The following is a 17,404-nucleotide window of genomic DNA, read 5'->3' as shown; positions in this document are numbered from 1 at the left end:
CTGACGGAAACTGTCTGTCCGCCGCCAACCTCGGTTTGCCTCTAACATAGCCTTAATATTACTTCCAACAGTTTAGAGGAAATTAATCCCAAATAATCTAAACCAAAATTGTTACATATTTTTTACTAAAATATTAATGTCATAATAAAAAAGAAGTTTATTTATTTAGTCCCAAATTACAGCGCAAAAAGTCTCATATGTCATGTTAAAGTCATCAAAGATCCTTTCCCCAGCTATGAACACTTACTTGTCTGTCTCCTGTGACATATTTTCTTCCTCCACGATTCTTCCTTGTGAAACTGGACTTTCAAGTCGGAGCAGGTACTACTAGAGTGAGGCAGAGTTGGTGAGGGATGCCAGAACCTGGGTTACAGGTAAGTCGACTTTTCCTACCCTACTTGTTTCTCACAGACAGCCCCTTCCTTTCTACCTGGCAGTTAGGCTTCACTAGACGCCGCTGCACCTCTGTGTTCTTTGTGCCAATACAGAGCAGCTAATCAAGGATCTCCTATCCAATAGTCAGTACATGAAAGGAATAATAAATCCTCGTTATAAAAGAAAGACTATATTTACCTTGCTTTGCTAAATAGGAATGAGTCAACTTTGTTGGAATTCTTTCAGTGTAAAGTATTTGGGTTGAAAGAAGGCAAGCCTATCGCTGATTGGTCCATCTACCGTGGTCTCAGCCTATCGGTGACTGGCTGCCTCATCAGAAACAGGTAACACCCCCCTCACCTGTAGCGTTATATACCTAGAACTGACAATGTTACTGCATTCTGCATTGAAATAAACTGCCTCTTCTTCAGGTGTTTTGCTATGTAATTTAGAAATGTTCTTGAAATACCATGACCGCTGGAATGAATGATAGGATGAGGGAGATGAGGATGGAATAGGAGAGGAGTTGCAGCATGACTGCCCTGCCTTAAAGATAGGCTAGACCTTCACTGACCTGTTGTTGATCGACATCAATGCCCTGGGCATGAAATAGCCTACACACACACACCTGGATAGGGATCTGAGGTAGGAATTCTCCAGGCACACGGTCAGAGCTAAGACATGTGTAATTCAAGTGTTTAGGATATTTCCTCACATCACCTCATATAGTCACAGATGTAGGAATTAGGGCTGCTGAGGGTGCTGCAGCAACACCTAAAAATAAATACGATTTTGAAATAAATAAATAATTCAATAAAAATGTGATTTTTTTTCTTACAAAAGTCGTGCACTGGGTCTTTGAAAGTCCTGTAGCGGACCGACCTGTGCAGCCCGGGCTCAGGGCCATTTAATATACATGTCTTTCTGAAGGCTAGGTGGTGCCCAGTAATACCATTGTGTGTTGGTGATGACTTCTAAAACTTTATGTTTGTATTCTTATATTTCATTATTTCTTATTGTTGTTGCGTTGTCAAGAAGGAACGTGCTAGTAAGCATCTCGTTGAATGGTGTATACCATATGTATCCTGTACAAACAACCAATAAAAACTTGAAACTCCTGGTTAACAGACAATGGACACATCAAATCAACAGCAGTATAGGTCCTGGTTAACAGACAATGGACACTACTTTATGGAGGAGAAAGGGTCAGATGGTGCCATGGACACCATGGAGACCTTCAGATGTTATCGCAACGCCACAGTCAGGCTGTATCCATGGAGACCTTCAGATGTTATCTCAACGCCACAGTCAGGCTGTATCCATGGAGACCACCCTTCAGATGTTATCTCAACGCCACAGTCAGGCTGTATCCATGGAGACCACCCTTCAGATGTTATCTCAACGCCACAGTCTGGCTGTATCCATGGAGACCACCCTTCAGATGTTATCTCAACTCCACAGTCAGGCTGTATCCATGGAGACCACCCTTCAGATGTTATCTCAACGCCACAGTCTGGCTGCTTACCAAATGGCACCCTATTCCCTATATAGTGCACTACTTTGAACAGGGCCCTATAGCACCCTATTCCCTATATAGTGCACTACTTTGAACAGGGCCCTATAGCACCCTATTCCCTATATAGTGCACTACTTTTGACCAGGACCCTATAGCACCCTATTCCCTATTTAGTGCACTACTTTGAACAGGGCCCTATAGCACCCTATTCCCTATATAGTGCACTACTTTGAACAGGGCCCTATAGCACCCTATTCCCTATATAGTGCACTACTTTTGACCAGGACCTATAGTAGTTGTTGTAGATACCAATCAATCAGGACAAGAGGACTCACTCAGTCTGGTCTGGGAGTTGTGGGCCACATCATCGGTGAAGGCGATCTTCCACCTGGGGAAAAGGGAAGACTTGGGTCCATACATTTTATTCATTTCTGATCCATATATTTCATTCATGGTTGTTGGGGTGCTCAGACATTCCATTTTAGATTTTGCATTTAGACATTTTAGGAGTATTTTGCTTACTTTGTTGTATTACTAAGTGTACTTACTAAGTTATTGTTGCAACTTCGGGAAGAAGCATGCATTTGCTTATGAATACTCTTGAGGCATAGGTTTAGCTATGGAAATACATACACATTATTAGTGAAAAGTTCAGTTCAACAGTGAAGCTTTTGAGTCAGGCCTCCCTTTTGTGTGTTAGTGTGTGTTTTGCTAATGGTCACTATCCTCCCTTCTCTAATTTGTTTAAGTGAGCACCTGGGCTTTTCAATGCTGTGTGTAAATGGAGTTGCTAAATAAATACAGGTGGGGTCCTCTTGCAAAGAGCAGAGCATGCATGGCATTCCCTCAACAACAGTCCCAATGGATTAGGGTTAATGCTGCGAAACCACAACACTGAGAGAAATAGAGAGAGAACAGAGAAACAGAGAGAGATACGAGCAAGAGAGAGAGAAGAGCGAGATAACAGAGAGAACAGAGAGAGAGAGCAGAGAGAGAGAACAGAGAGAGAGAGAGCAGAGAGAGAGAGAAGAGAGAGAGCAGAGAGAGAGAGAAGAGCGAGATAAGAGATAACAGAGAGAGATACGAGCAAGAGAGAGAGAGCAGAGAGAGATGACAGGCGGAACAGAGGGAAGAGAGAGAGAATAGAGAGAGAACACAGAGAGAACACAGAGAACCGAGAGAGAACCGATAGAGAGAACCGAGAGAGAACAGATAGAGAAGAGAGAAAACAGAGAGAGAGCAAACAGAGAGAAGAGAAGAGAGAAAACAGAGAGACCTACAGAAAAGAGAGAACAGAGAGAGAGAACAGAGAGAGAAGAGAAGAGAAAACAAAGAGAGAAGAGAAGAGAGAACAGAGAGAGAAAGAGAACAGATGATCTGTTCTACTGACTGATTGGTCTTTTTCTCTTACAGATGTGTTGAAATGATTCAGGCTAAATGTGATTCCACATGCTGAATACTTTCCAGGCATTTCTACCTATTTTCCTCCCCTTTGGAATGTGTAACATTTAATAGTATTCCCTTCTGACGGTTGAGATTCTACTTAACAGACGGTATACAGACAGGCAGGGGTATGAAAGACATGCCAGGGGTTAGGATGTATACAGACAGGCAGGGGTATGAAAGACATGCCAGGGGTTAGGATGTATACAGACAGGCAGGGGTATGCCAGGGGTTAGGATGTATACAGACAGGCAGGGGTATGCCAGGGGTTAGGATGTATACAGACAGGCAGGGGTATGTCAGGAGTTAGGATGTATACAGACAGGCAGGGGTATGAAAGGCATGCCAGGGGTTAGGATGTATACAGACAGGCAGGGGTATGAAAGACATGCCAGGGGTTAGGATGTATACAGACAGGCAGGGGTATGCCAGGGGTTAGGATGTATACAGACAGGCAGGGGTATGAAAGACATGCCAGGGGTTAGGATGTATACAGACAAGCAGGGGTATGCCAGGGGTTAGGATGTATACAGACAGGCAGGGGTATGCCAGGGGTTAGGATGTATGCAGACAGGCAGGGGTATGAAAGGGGTTAGGATGTATACAGACAGGCAGGGGTATGAAAGACATGCCAGGGGTTAGGATGTATACAGACAGGCAGGGGTATGAAAGGCATGCCAGGGGTTAGGATGTATACAGACAGGCAGGGGTATGAAAGACATGCCAGGGGTTAGGATGTATACAGACAGGTAGAGGTATGTCAGGGGTTAGGATGTATGCAGACAGGCAGGGGTATGAAAGGGGTTAGGATGTATACAGACAGGCAGGGGTATGCCAGGGGTTAGGATGTATACAGACAGGCAGGGGTATGCCAGGGGTTAGGATGTATACAGACAGGCAGGGGTATGAAAGACATGCCAGGGGTTAGGATGTATACAGACAAGCAGGGGTATGCCAGGGGTTAGGATGTATACAGACAGGCAGGGGTATGCCAGGGGTTAGGATGTATACAGACAGGCAAGGGTATGAAAGACATGCCAGGGGTTAGGATGTATACAGACAGGCAGGGGTATGCCAGGGGTTAGGATGTATACAGACAGGCAGGGGTATGAAAGGCATACCAGGGGTTAGGATGTATACAGACAGGCAGGGGTATGCCAGGGGTTAGGATGTATACAGACAGGCAGGGGTATGAACGACATGCCAGGGGTTAGGATGTATGCAGACAGGCAGGGGTATGTCAGGGGTTAGGATGTATACAGACAGGCAGGGGTATGCCAGGGGTTAGGATGTATACAGACAGGCAGGGGTATGAAAGACATGCCAGGGGTTAGGATGTATACAGACAGGCAGGGGTATGAAAGGCATGCCAGGGGTTAGGATGTATACAGACAGGCAGGGGTATGCCAGGGGTTAGGATGTATACAGACAGGCAGGGGTATGAAAGACATGCCAGGGGTTAGGATGTATACAGACAGGCAGGGGTATGAAATACATGCCAGGGGTTAGGATGTATACAGACAGGCAGGGGTATGCCAGGGGTTAGGATGTATACAGACAGGCAGGGGTATGAAAGGCATGCCAGGGGTTAGGATGTATACAGACAGGCAGGGGTAGGTCAGGGGTTAGGATGTATGCAGACAGGCAGGGGTATGAAAGGGGTTAGGATGTATACAGACAGGCAGGGGTATGCCAGGGGTTAGGATGTATACAGACAGGCAGGGGTACGCCAGGGGTTAGGATGTATACAGACAGGCAGGGGTATGAAAGACATGCCAGGGGTTAGGATGTATACAGACAAGCAGGGGTATGCCAGGGGTTAGGATGTATACAGACAGGCAGGGGTATGCCAGGGGTTAGGATGTATGCTGACAGGCAGGGGTATGAAAGGGGTTAGGATGTATACAGACAGGCAGGGGTATGCCAGGGGTTAGGATGTATACAGACAGGCAGGGGTATGTCAGGGGTTAGGATGTATACAGACAGGCAAGGGTATGAAAGACATGCCAGGGGTTAGGATGTATACAGACAGGCAGGGGTATGCCAGGGGTTAGGATGTATACAGACAGGCAGGGGTATGAAAGACATGCCAGGGGTTAGGATGTATACAGACAGGCAGGGGTATGAAAGACATGCCAGGGGTTAGGATGTATACAGACAAGCAGGGGTATGCCAGGGGTTAGGATGTATACAGACAGGCAGGGGTATGCCAGGGGTTAGGATGTATACAGACAGGCAAGGGTATGAAAGACATGCCAGGGGTTAGGATGTATACAGACAGGCAGGGGTATGCCAGGGGTTAGGATGTATACAGACAGGCAGGGGTATGAAAGGCATACCAGGGGTTAGGATGTATACAGACAGGCAGGGGTATGCCAGGGGTTAGGATGTATACAGACAGGCAGGGGTATGAACGACATGCCAGGGGTTAGGATGTATGCAGACAGGCAGGGGTATGTCAGGGGTTAGGATGTATACAGACAGGCAGGGGTATGCCAGGGGTTAGGATGTATACAGACAGGCAGGGGTATGAAAGACATGCCAGGGGTTAGGATGTATACAGACAGGCAGGGGTATGAAAGGCATGCCAGGGGTTAGGATGTATACAGACAGGCAGGGGTATGCCAGGGGTTAGGATGTATACAGACAGGCAGGGGTATGAAAGACATGCCAGGGGTTAGGATGTATACAGACAGGCAGGGGTATGAAATACATGCCAGGGGTTAGGATGTATACAGACAGGCAGGGGTATGCCAGGGGTTAGGATGTATACAGACAGGCAGGGGTATGACATACATGCCAGGGGTTAGGATGTATACAGACAGGCAGGGGTATGAAAGGCATGCCAGGGGTTAGGATGTATACAGACAGGCAGGGGTAGGTCAGGGGTTAGGATGTATGCAGACAGGCAGGGGTATGAAAGGGGTTAGGATGTATACAGACAGGCAGGGGTATGCCAGGGGTTAGGATGTATACAGACAGGCAGGGGTACGCCAGGGGTTAGGATGTATACAGACAGGCAGGGGTATGAAAGACATGCCAGGGGTTAGGATGTATACAGACAAGCAGGGGTATGCCAGGGGTTAGGATGTATACAGACAGGCAGGGGTATGCCAGGGGTTAGGATGTATGCTGACAGGCAGGGGTATGAAAGGGGTTAGGATGTATACAGACAGGCAGGGGTATGCCAGGGGTTAGGATGTATACAGACAGGCAGGGGTATGAAAGACATGCCAGGGGTTAGGATGTATACAGACAAGCAGGGGTATGCCAGGGGTTAGGATGTATACAGACAGGCAGGGGTACGCCAGGGGTTAGGATGTATGCTGACAGGCAGGGGTATGAAAGGGGTTAGGATGTATACAGACAGGCAGGGGTATGCCAGGGGTTAGGATGTATACAGACAGGCAGGGGTATGTCAGGGGTTAGGATGTATACAGACAGGCAAGGGTATGAAAGACATGCCAGGGGTTAGGATGTATACAGACAGGCAGGGGTATGCCAGGGGTTAGGATGTATACAGACAGGCAGGGGTATGAAAGACATGCCAGGGGTTAGGATGTATACAGACAGGCAGGGGTATGAAATACATGCCAGGGGTTAGGATGTATACAGACAGGCAGGGGTATGAAAGGCATGCCAGGGGTTAGGATGTATACAGACAGGCAGGGGTATGTCAGGGGTTAGGATGTATACAGACAGGCAGGGGTATGCCAGGGGTTAGGATGTATACAGACAGGCAGGGGTATGAAAGACATGCCAGGGGTTAGGATGTATACAGACAAGCAGGGGTATGCCAGGGGTTAGGATGTATACAGACAGGCAGGGGTATGCCAGGGGTTAGGATGTATGCAGACAGGCAGGGGTATGAAAGGGGTTAGGATGTATACAGACAGGCAGGGGTATGAAAGACATGCCAGGGGTTAGGATGTATACAGACAGGCAGGGGTATGAAAGGCATGCCAGGGGTTAGGATGTATACAGACAGGCAGGGGTATGAAATACATGCCAGGGGTTAGGATGTATACAGACAGGCAGGGGTATGAAAGGCATGCCAGGGGTTAGGATGTATACAGACAGGCAGGGGTATGCCAGGGGTTAGGATGTATACAGACAGGCAGGGGTATGCCAGGGGTTAGGATGTATGCAGACAGGCAGGGGTATGAAAGGGGTTAGGATGTATACAGACAGGCAGGGGTATGAAAGGTATGCCAGGGGTTAGGATGTATACAGACAGGCAGGGGTATGAAAGACACGTCAGGGGTAGGAGCTTCCTCTGTCCCTAAACAGCCTGCTGCCTGGCCTGCAGCCTATGTAAGGAATGTGTGCTGCTGTGGTAAAGGTGAAAGGTGTACCTGCATGCCTGGTATTACTTCAGGGAAAAGGAAGCTTGTCTGGGCTTGGCTGGGATATGTGTGTGTACCTGTTTGGCAGGTAACCATAAGCACAGATTGCAGAGGGAGATGGCAGTGTGCTTGAATGTAACAGACAAGGCCCAGGTTGATCCTCTCCGCTCCACTTGGCTTTACGCACAATGCAGATGGGGGCTCAGATGAAGACTCAGGGCTAACCAGCATCACATTCCACTGGCTCTTAAAGGGGCAGCAGCATCACATTCCACTGGCTCTTAAAGGGGCAGCAGCATCACATTCCACTGGCTCTTAAAGGGGCAGCAGCATCACAATCCACTGGCTCTTAAAGGGGCAGCAGCATCACATTCCACTGGCTCTTAAAGCGGCAGCGGCATCACATTCCACTGGCTCTTAAAGTGGCAGCAGCATCACAATGCACTGGCTCTTAAAGGGGCAGCAGCATCACATTCCACTGGCTCTTAAAGGGATTTCAAATGTCATTTTATTTGTCACATGCGCTGAATACAACACCTTACCGTGAAATGCTTACTTACAAGCCCTGAGACCTTTTTTTAAAGTAAGAAAATATTTGCCAAAAAAATAAGAAAATAAAAAGATTGACAATAAAATAACAACAACTAGGCTAAATACAGGGGATACCAGTACCGAGTCAAAGTGGAGGCTATATACAGGGTATTACGGTACAGAGTCAATGGGGAGGCTATATACAGGGGGTACCGGTACAGAGTCAATGTGGAGGCTATATACAGGGGGTACCGGTACCGAGTCAATGTGGAGGCTATATACAGGGGATACCAGTACCGAGTCAAAGTGGAGGCTATATACAGGGTATTACGGTACAGAGTCAATGGGGAGGCTATATACAGGGGGTACCGGTACAGAGTCAATGTGGAGGCTATATACAGGGGGTACCGATACCGAGTCAATGTGGAGGCTATATACAGGGGGTACCGGTACAGAGTCAATGTGGAGGCTATATACAGGGGGTACCGGTACCGAGTCAATGTGGAGGCTATATACAGGGGGTACCGGTACAGAGTCAATGGGGAGGCTATATACAGGGGGTACCAGTACAGAGTCAATGTGGAGGCTATATACAGGGGATACCAGTACAGAGTCAAAGTGGAGACTATATACAGGGGGTACCGGTACAGAGTCAATGTGGAGGCTATATACAGGGGGTACCGGTACAGAGTCAATGTGGAGGCTATATACAGGGGGTACCGGTACAGAGTCAATGTGGAGGCTATATACAGGGGGTACCGGTACAGAGTCAATGTGGAGGCTATATACAGGGTGTACCGGTATTGAGTCAATGTGGAGGCTATATACAGGGGGTACCGGTACAGAGTCAATGTGGAGGCTATATACAGGGGGTACCGGTACAGAGTCAATGTGGAGGCTAGGGGGTACCGGTACAGAGTCAATGTGGAGGCTATATACAGGGTGTTATGGTACAGAGTCAATGTGGAGGCTATATACAGGGGGTACCGGCATCGAGTCAATGGGGAGGCTATATACAGGGGGTACCAGTACTGAGTCAATGTGGAGGCTGTACACAGGGGTACCGGTACCGAGTCAATGTGGAGGCTATATACAGGGGGTACCAGTACCGAGTCTATGTGGAGGCTATATACAGGGGGTACCGGTACAGAGTCAATGTGGAGGCTATATACAGGGGGTACCAGTACAGAGTCAATGTGGAGGCTATATACAGGGGGTACCGGTACAGAGTCAATGTGCAGGCTATATATAGGGGGTACCGGTACAGAGTCAATGTGGAGGCTATATACAGGGGGTACCAGTACTGAGTCAATGTGGAGGCTGTACACAGGGGGTACCGGTACCGAGTCAATGTGGAGGCTATATACAGGGGTACCAGTACCGAGTCTATGTGGAGGCTATTTACAGGGGGTACCGGTACCGAGTCAATGTGGAGGCTAAATACAGGGGGTACCGGTACCGAGTCAATGTGGAGGCTATATACAGGGGGTACCGGTACAGAGTCAATGTGGAGGCTATATACAGGGGGTACCGGTATTGAGTCAATGTGGAGGCTATATACAGGGGGTACCGGTACAGAGTCAATGTGGAGGCTATATACAGGGGGTACCGGTACAGAGTCAATGTGGAGGCTATATACAGGGGGTACCGGTACAGAGTCAATGTGGAGGCTATATACAGGGGGTACCAGTACTGAGTCAATGTGGAGGCTGTACACAGGGGGTACCGGTACCGAGTCAATGTGGAGGCTATATACAGGGGGTACCAGTACCGAGTCTATGTGGAGGCTATATACAGGGGGTACCGGTACCGAGTCAATGTGGAGGCTAAATACAGGGGGTACCGGTACAGAGTCAATGTGGAGGCTATATACAGGGGGTACGGGTACCGAGTTAATGTGGAGGCTAAATACAGGGGGTACTGGTACCGAGTCAATGTGCCGGGGTACGGGGTAGTAATTAGGCTAAATACAGGGGTACCGGTACCGAGTCAATGTGCAAGGGTACGGGGTAGTCGAGGTCATTGAGGTAATATGTACATGTAGGTAGGGCTAAAGTTACTGCATAGATAATAAACAGAATATCAGCGGCGTAAAAAAGTAATGCAAATTCTCTGGGTAGCAATTTGATTAACTGTGTAGCAGTCTTATGGATTAGGGGTAGAAGCTGTTATGGAGCCTTTTGGACCTAGACTTGGCACAGCATCACATTCCAAAAGGGGCAGCAGCATCATATGCTCTGGCTGGCATTCGTATCCTTCTCACCAAAAAAACGTCCTGCAGAATCAGCAAGCTCCTCTCCACAGAGGAGAGGAATGAAATGGAGAGGAGAGGAGAGAAATGGAGAGGAGAGTAATGGAGAGGAGAGAAATGGAGAGGAGAGAAATGGAGAGGAGAGAAATGGGGAGGAGAGAAATGGAGAGGAGAGAAATGGAGAGGAGAGTAATGGAGAGGAGAGAAATGGAGAGGAGAGTAATGGGGAGGAGAGAAATGGAGAGGAGAGAAATGGGGAGGAGAGAAATGGAGAGGAGAGAAATGGAGAGGAGAGAAATGGAGAGGAGAGAAATGGAGAGGAGAGAAATGGGGAGGAGAGAAATGGAGAGGAGAGAAATGGAGAGGAGAGAAATGGAGAGGAGAGAAATGGAGAGGAGAGAAATGGAGAGGAGAGAAATGGAGAGGAGAGAACATTAGAGAAATGGAGAGGAGAGAAATGGAGAGGAGAGAAATGGAGAGGAGAGAAATGGAGAGGAGAGAAATGGAGAGGAGAGAACATTAGAGAAATGGAGAGGAGAGAAATGGAGAGGAGAGAAATGGAGAGGAGAGAAATGGAGAGGAGAGAAATGGAGAGGAGAGAAATGGAGAGGAGAGAAATGGAGAGGAGAGAAATGGAGAGGAGAGTAATGGAGAGGAGAGAAATGGAGAGGAGAGTAATGGAGAGGAGAGTAATGGAGAGGAGAGGAGAGAAGAGGAGAGGAAATGAGGGGACAACAGGAGCTAGCCACCTGTATGTCAACGCCTGCTTGCACAATCCTTTCCTGTGTTTCTCCAGTGGAGGGTGAGTTCAGCTCTGATGTCACCTTCTGATAACTGGCTGCATCACTGAGAGGAGGCCTGCGCTCCAAACGGCACACTATTCCCTACATAGGGCACAACTTTTGAGCAGGGCCCATCTGCACTACTTTTGACCAGAGCCCTATTTTATTTATTTATTTCACCTTTATTTAACCCGGTAGGCAAGTTGAGAACAAGTTCTCATTTACAATTGCGACCTGGCCAAGATAAAGCAAAGCTGTGTTGCAGTCGAGGAGTACCACGTGAGGTATATGACGGTAGTGTTGTGCCTTGTCTGACAACACCGGGACAATGATGGTGGAGGGAGAGAGGAGGGGGAGGTGCAGGGAGAGAAGAGGGGGAGGGGCAGGGAGAGAGGAGGGGGAGGGAGAGAGGAGGGGGAGGGAGAGAGGAGGGGGAGGGAGAGAGGAGGGGCAGGGAGAGAGGAGGGGGCAGGGAGAGAGGAGGGGGAGGGGCAGGGAGAGAGAAGGGGGAGGGGGCAGGGAGAGAGGAGGGGGGAGGTGCAGGGAGAGAGGAGGGGGGAGGTGCAGGGAGAGAGGAGGGGGAGGGGCAGGGAGAGAGGAGGGGGAGGGGCAGGGAGAGAGGAGGGGGAGGTGCAGGGAGAGAGGAGGGGGAGGTGCAGGGAGAGAGGAGGGGGAGGGAGAGAGGAGGGGGAGGTGCAGGGAGAGAAGAGGGGGAGGTGCAGGGAGAGAGGAGGGGGAGGGGCAGGGAGAGAGGAGGGGGAGGTGCAGGGAGAGAGGAGGGGGAGGGAGAGAGGAGGGGGAGGGAGAGAGGAGGGGGAGGAAGGGAGGAGGGGGAGGGGCAGGGAGAGAGGAGGGGGAGGGAGAGAGGAGGGGGAGGGGCAGGGAGAGAGGCAGGGGGAGGGGCAGGGAGAGAGGAGAGATGGGGGGAGGGGCAGGGAGAGTAGTAGAGGAAGTGACTGAATGAAAGGGAAGAACAGAGTTACTTCCTGTTCCTTCAACATCCTTCACCCGGGAAGGGAGAAAAAGGACATGTGAAATTTACATGTAAACATGTACGACACCAATAAAACTGGGTCTAAATAAAAACAGTAATCATCTGGATACTGCAACAACTCTTCTCAGCGTTCACTAGTCTCTAGTCCTGTGGGTTGAAAGTATTGTTGTGGGACATATTCTGACAATAGTCTGCAGACACAGATAATTGTCCTGTCTTATTAATGAATAGAAGAACTTGAAAACACATTCAAAGCTCTGTGATTCTCTTGGCACTTCATCTGACCTTACGCTCCCCAATTTAAAACATGTTTTAAAACAAATTGATTGTCAAAAAGAAAGTTGTGAATAATCGTATTTCCTAAACTATACTGTATGTGATGGCCAACAGAAAAACAGTCGGTGGGTTAGCTAACCCAAAGTTGCTCTGCTACATTACAGCTCTACCTCTGGAAGACAAAGTAGATCAGAAGCCAGAATGGGAACTAACTCAGGCTGTCTGAAGCAAATCCTCCTTTTCACAGGGACAATGAACAGCCTGATCAAATTCTCCTGTGCCACTATTGAATGACTGACACCTGGGAGATTTCCTTTTACACAGCCTGGGGCTGGACAGCTCCACCCAGCCAGGTAGATGGTGGTGTGTGTGTGTGTGTGTGTGTGTGTGTGTGTGTGTGTGTGTGTGTGTGTGGGAAGGAGTAGGATCTAGGCTGCGATGTGTGTCCTTTGTCATAAGAGGACATTCTCACTGAAAGCAGGGAGGTTTTGTCCTTCGAAGTATAGTCATGTCCTTCTCTCTTGAGAGAAATTTCCCTTTCACAAAAGGACTGTAAGGATTCTCTTTCTTATGATGTGAAAGGGGGCGTAACATTATACAAGCCCCTAGCTGGAAACAAGCCCCTAGCTGGAAACAAGCCCCTAGCTGGAAACAAGCCCCTAGCTGGAAACAAGCCCCTAAATGGAAACAAGCCCCTAGCTGGAAACAAGCCCCTAAATGGAAACAAGCCCCTAGCTGGAAACAAGCCCCTAAATGGAAACTTTTCTCACAGTAACCACATTTCCATACACAGTATTATGTGAGTATTAAAAAAAAATCAAGACAGCTGTCATGAAAACAGGAAGTTGATACAATATTATAAATGTCAACAGATAATTTGTTAGTTTGGCATAGTGGAATCTACCCCCAAGCCATCAGACTGCTGAACAGCTTCTACCCCCAAGCCATCAGACTGCTGAACAGCTTCTACCCCCAAGCCATCAGACTGCTGAACAGCTTCTACCTCCAAGCCATCAGACTGCTGAACAGCTTCTACCCCCAAGCCATCAGACTGCTGAACAGCTTCTACCCCCAAGCCATCAGACTGCTGAACAGCTTCTACCCCCAAGCCATCAGACTGCTGAACAGCTAATCACAGGGCTACCCAGACCCCTCATTTACGCTGCTGCTACTCTCTGTTTATAATATTCACTTTAACTCCACATACATGTACATTATTACCTCGACTAACCAGTGCCCCCGCACATTGACTCTGTACCGGTACCCCCTGTATATAGCCTCCACATTGACTCAGTACCGGTACCCCCTGTATATAGCCTCCACATTGACTCTGTACCGGTACCCCCTGTATATAGCCTCCACATTGACTCTGTACCGGTACCCCCTGTATATAGCCTCCACATTGACTCTGTACCGGTACCCCCTGTATATAGGCTCCACATTGACTCTGTACCGGTACCCCCTGTATATAGCCTCCACATTGACTCTGTACCGGTACCCCCTGTATATAGCCTCCACATTGACTCTGTACCGGTACCCCCCTGTATATAGCCTCCACATTGACTCTGTACCGGTACCCCCTGTATATAGCCTCCACATTGACTCTGTACCGGTACACCCTGTATATAGCCTCCACATTGACTCAGTACCGGTACCCCCTGTATATAGCCTCCACATTGACTCTGTACCGGTACCCCCTGTATATAGCCTCCACATTGACTCTGTACCGGTACCCCCCTGTATATAGCCTCCACATTGAATCTGTACCGTAATACCCTGTATATAGCCTCCACATTGACTCTGTACCGTAATACTCTGTATATAGCCTACACATTGACTCTGTACCGTAATACCCTGTATATAGCCTCCACATTGACTCTGTACCGGTACCCCCTGTATATAGCCTCCACATTGACTCTGTACCGGTACCCCCTGTATATAGCCTCCACATTGACTCTGTACCGGTACCCCCCTGTATATAGCCTCCACATTGACTCTGTACCGGTACCCCCTGTATACAGCCTCCACATTGACTCTGTACCGTAATACCCTGTATATAGCCTCCACATTGACTCTGTACCGTAATACCCTGTATATAGCCTCCACATTGACTCTGTACTGGTACCCCCTGTATATAGCCTCCACATTGACTCTGTACCGTAACACCCTGTATATAGCCTCCACATTGACTCTGTACCGTAACACCCTGTATATAGCCTCCACATTGACTCTGTACCGGTACCCCCTGTATATAGCCTCCACATTGACTCTGTACCGTAACACCCTGTATATAGCCTCCACATTGACTCTGTACCGTAACACCCTGTATATAGCCTCCACATTGACTCTGTACCGTAACACCCTGTATATAGCCTCGCTTGTTATTTTACATCTGCTGTTTAATTATTTGTAACTTTTTTTTGTTATTCTTAACTTCTTAAAGCATTGTTGGTTAAGGGCTTGTCAGTAAGCATTTCACTGTGAGGTCTACACCTGTTGTATTCAGCATTTCATTGTAAGGTCTACTACACCTGTTGTATTCAGCATTTCACTGTGAGGTCTACTACACCTGTTGTTTTCAGCATTTCACTGTGAGGTCTACACCTGTTGTATTCAGCATTTCACTATAAGGTCTACACCTGTTGTTTTCAGCATTTCACTGTGAGGTCTACTACACCTGTTGTATTCAGCATTTCACTGTGAGGTCTACTACACCTGTTGTATTCAGCATTTCACTGTAAGGTCTACTACACCTGTTGTATTCAGCATTTCACTGTGAGGTCTACTACACCTGTTGTATTCAGCATTTCACTGTGAGGTCTACTACACCTGTTGTATTCAGCATTTCACTGTGAGGTCTACTACACCTGTTGTATTCAGCATTTCACTGTAAGGTCTACTACACCTGTTGTATTCAGCATTTCACTGTGAGGTCTACTACACCTGTTGTATTCAGCATTTCACTGTGAGGTCTACTACACCTGTTGTATTCAGCATTTCACTGTGAGGTCTACTACACCTGTTGTATTCAGCATTTCACTGTGAGGTCTACACCAGTTGTATTCAGCATTTCACTATAAGGTCTACACCTGTTGTATTCGGTGCGTGTGACAAAAAAACATTTATTTGATATGTTGTGTGATCGTCCCACTATGACTCGTCAGGAAAGCATGTCGTGTATTAGGCTACAGATGAAATAAGATGTGATGAACTGAATAGGGTGCTGAACGCGCCCGGTGATAGGGTGCTGAACGCGCCCGGTGACAGGGTGCTGAACGCGCCCGGTGATAGGGTGCTGAACGCGCCCGGTGACAGGGTGCTGAACGCGCCCGGTGACAGGGTGCTGAACGCGCCCGGTGACAGGGTGCTGAACGCGCCCGGTGATAGGGTGCTGAACGCGCCCGGTGACAGGGTGCTGAACGCGCCCGGTGACAGGGTGCTGAACGCGCCCGGTGATAGGGTGCTGAACGCGCCCGGTGATAGGGTGCTGAACGCGTCCGGTGACAGGGTGCTGAACGCGCCCGGTGATAGGGTGCTGAATGCGCCCGGTGATAGGGTGCTGAACGCGCCCGGTGACAGGGTGCTGAACGCGCCCGGTGACAGGGTGCTGAACGCGCCCGGTGACAGGGTGCTGAACGCGCCCGGTGATAGGGTGCTGAACGCGCCCGGTGAAAGGGTGCTGAACGCGCCCGGTGACAGGGTGCTGAACGCGCCCGGTGACAGGGTGCTGAACGCGCCCGGTGACAGGGTGCTGAACGCGCCCGGTGATAGGGTGCTGAACGCGCCCGGTGACAGGGTGCTGAACGCGCCCGGTGACAGGGTGCTGAACGCGCCCGGTGACAGGGTGCTGAACGCGCCCGGTGACAGGGTGCTGAATGCGCCCGGTGATAGGGTGCTGAACGCGCCCGGTGATAGGGTGCTGAACGCGCCCGGTGATAGGGTGCTGAACGCGCCCGGTGACAGGGTGCTGAACGCGCCCGGTGACAGGGTGCTGAACGCGCCCGGTGACAGGGTGCTGAACGCGCCCGGTGACAGGGTGCTGAACGCGCCCGGTGACAGGGTGCTGAACGCGCCCGGTGACAGGGTGCTGAACGCGCCCGGTGATAGGGTGCTGAACGCGCCCGGTGATAGGGTGCTGAACGCGCCCGGTGACAGGGTGCTGAACGCGCCCGGTGACAGGGTGCTGAACGCGCCCGGTGACAGGGTGCTGAACGCGCCCGGTGACAGGGTGCTGAACGCGCCCGGTGACAGGGTGCTGAACGCGCCCGGTGACAGGGTGCTGAACGCGCCCGGTGACAGGGTGCTGAACGCGCCCGGTGACAGGGTGCTGAACGCGCCCGGTGACAGGGTGCTGAACGCGCCCGGTGATAGGGTGCTGAACGCGCCCGGTGACAGGGTGCTGAACGCGCCCGGTGACAGGGTGCTGAACGCGCCCGGTGACAGGGTGCTGAACGCGCCCGGTGATAGGGTGCTGAACGCGCCCGGTGACAGGGTGCTGAACGCGCCCGGTGACAGGGTGCTGAACGCGCCCGGTGATAGGGTGCTGAACGCGCCCGGTGATAGGGTGCTGAACGCGTCCGGTGACAGGGTGCTGAACGCGCCCGGTGATAGGGTGCTGAATGCGCCCGGTGATAGGGTGCTGAACGCGCCCGGTGACAGGGTGCTGAACGCGCCCGGTGACAGGGTGCTGAACGCGCCCGGTGACAGGGTGCTGAACGCGCCCGGTGATAGGGTGCTGAACGCGCCCGGTGAAAGGGTGCTGAACGCGCCCGGTGACAGGGTGCTGAACGCGCCCGGTGACAGGGTGCTGAACGCGCCCGGTGACAGGGTGCTGAACGCGCCCGGTGATAGGGTGCTGAACGCGCCCGGTGACAGGGTGCTGAACGCGCC

The 17,404-nt window shown here is 50.1% G+C and overlaps 2 protein-coding genes across 3 annotated transcripts in view; one reads left to right on the top strand and one right to left on the bottom strand.

Annotated features, from left to right (window-relative positions):
- grhl2b (grainyhead-like transcription factor 2b) overlaps positions 1-571 on the bottom strand; it is a 106,246-nt gene extending 105,675 nt beyond the window's left edge. For both annotated transcript variants that reach the window (XM_029736177.1, XM_029736179.1), the window contains exon 1: positions 248-571. In XM_029736177.1, coding sequence (XP_029592037.1) covers positions 248-267 — 20 coding nt within the window. In that variant the 5' untranslated portion in view covers positions 268-571. The remainder of the gene's footprint in view (positions 1-247) is intronic.
- Positions 572-638: 67 nt separating this feature from the next.
- The window catches only part of pabpc1b (poly A binding protein, cytoplasmic 1 b), a 62,426-nt gene continuing 45,660 nt past the window's right edge, over positions 639-17,404 (top strand). Inside the window, exon 1 of the mRNA XM_029736176.1 lies at positions 639-719. The gene's annotated coding sequence lies outside the window, so the exon portion shown is untranslated. The remainder of the gene's footprint in view (positions 720-17,404) is intronic.

Source organism: Salmo trutta, chromosome 36 (assembly GCF_901001165.1).
Source record: "Salmo trutta chromosome 36, fSalTru1.1, whole genome shotgun sequence".
Lineage (NCBI taxonomy): Eukaryota > Metazoa > Chordata > Actinopteri > Salmoniformes > Salmonidae > Salmo > Salmo trutta.
Note: the sequence above shows the minus strand (reverse complement) of the source record. Positions and strands in the feature narration are given on the sequence as shown.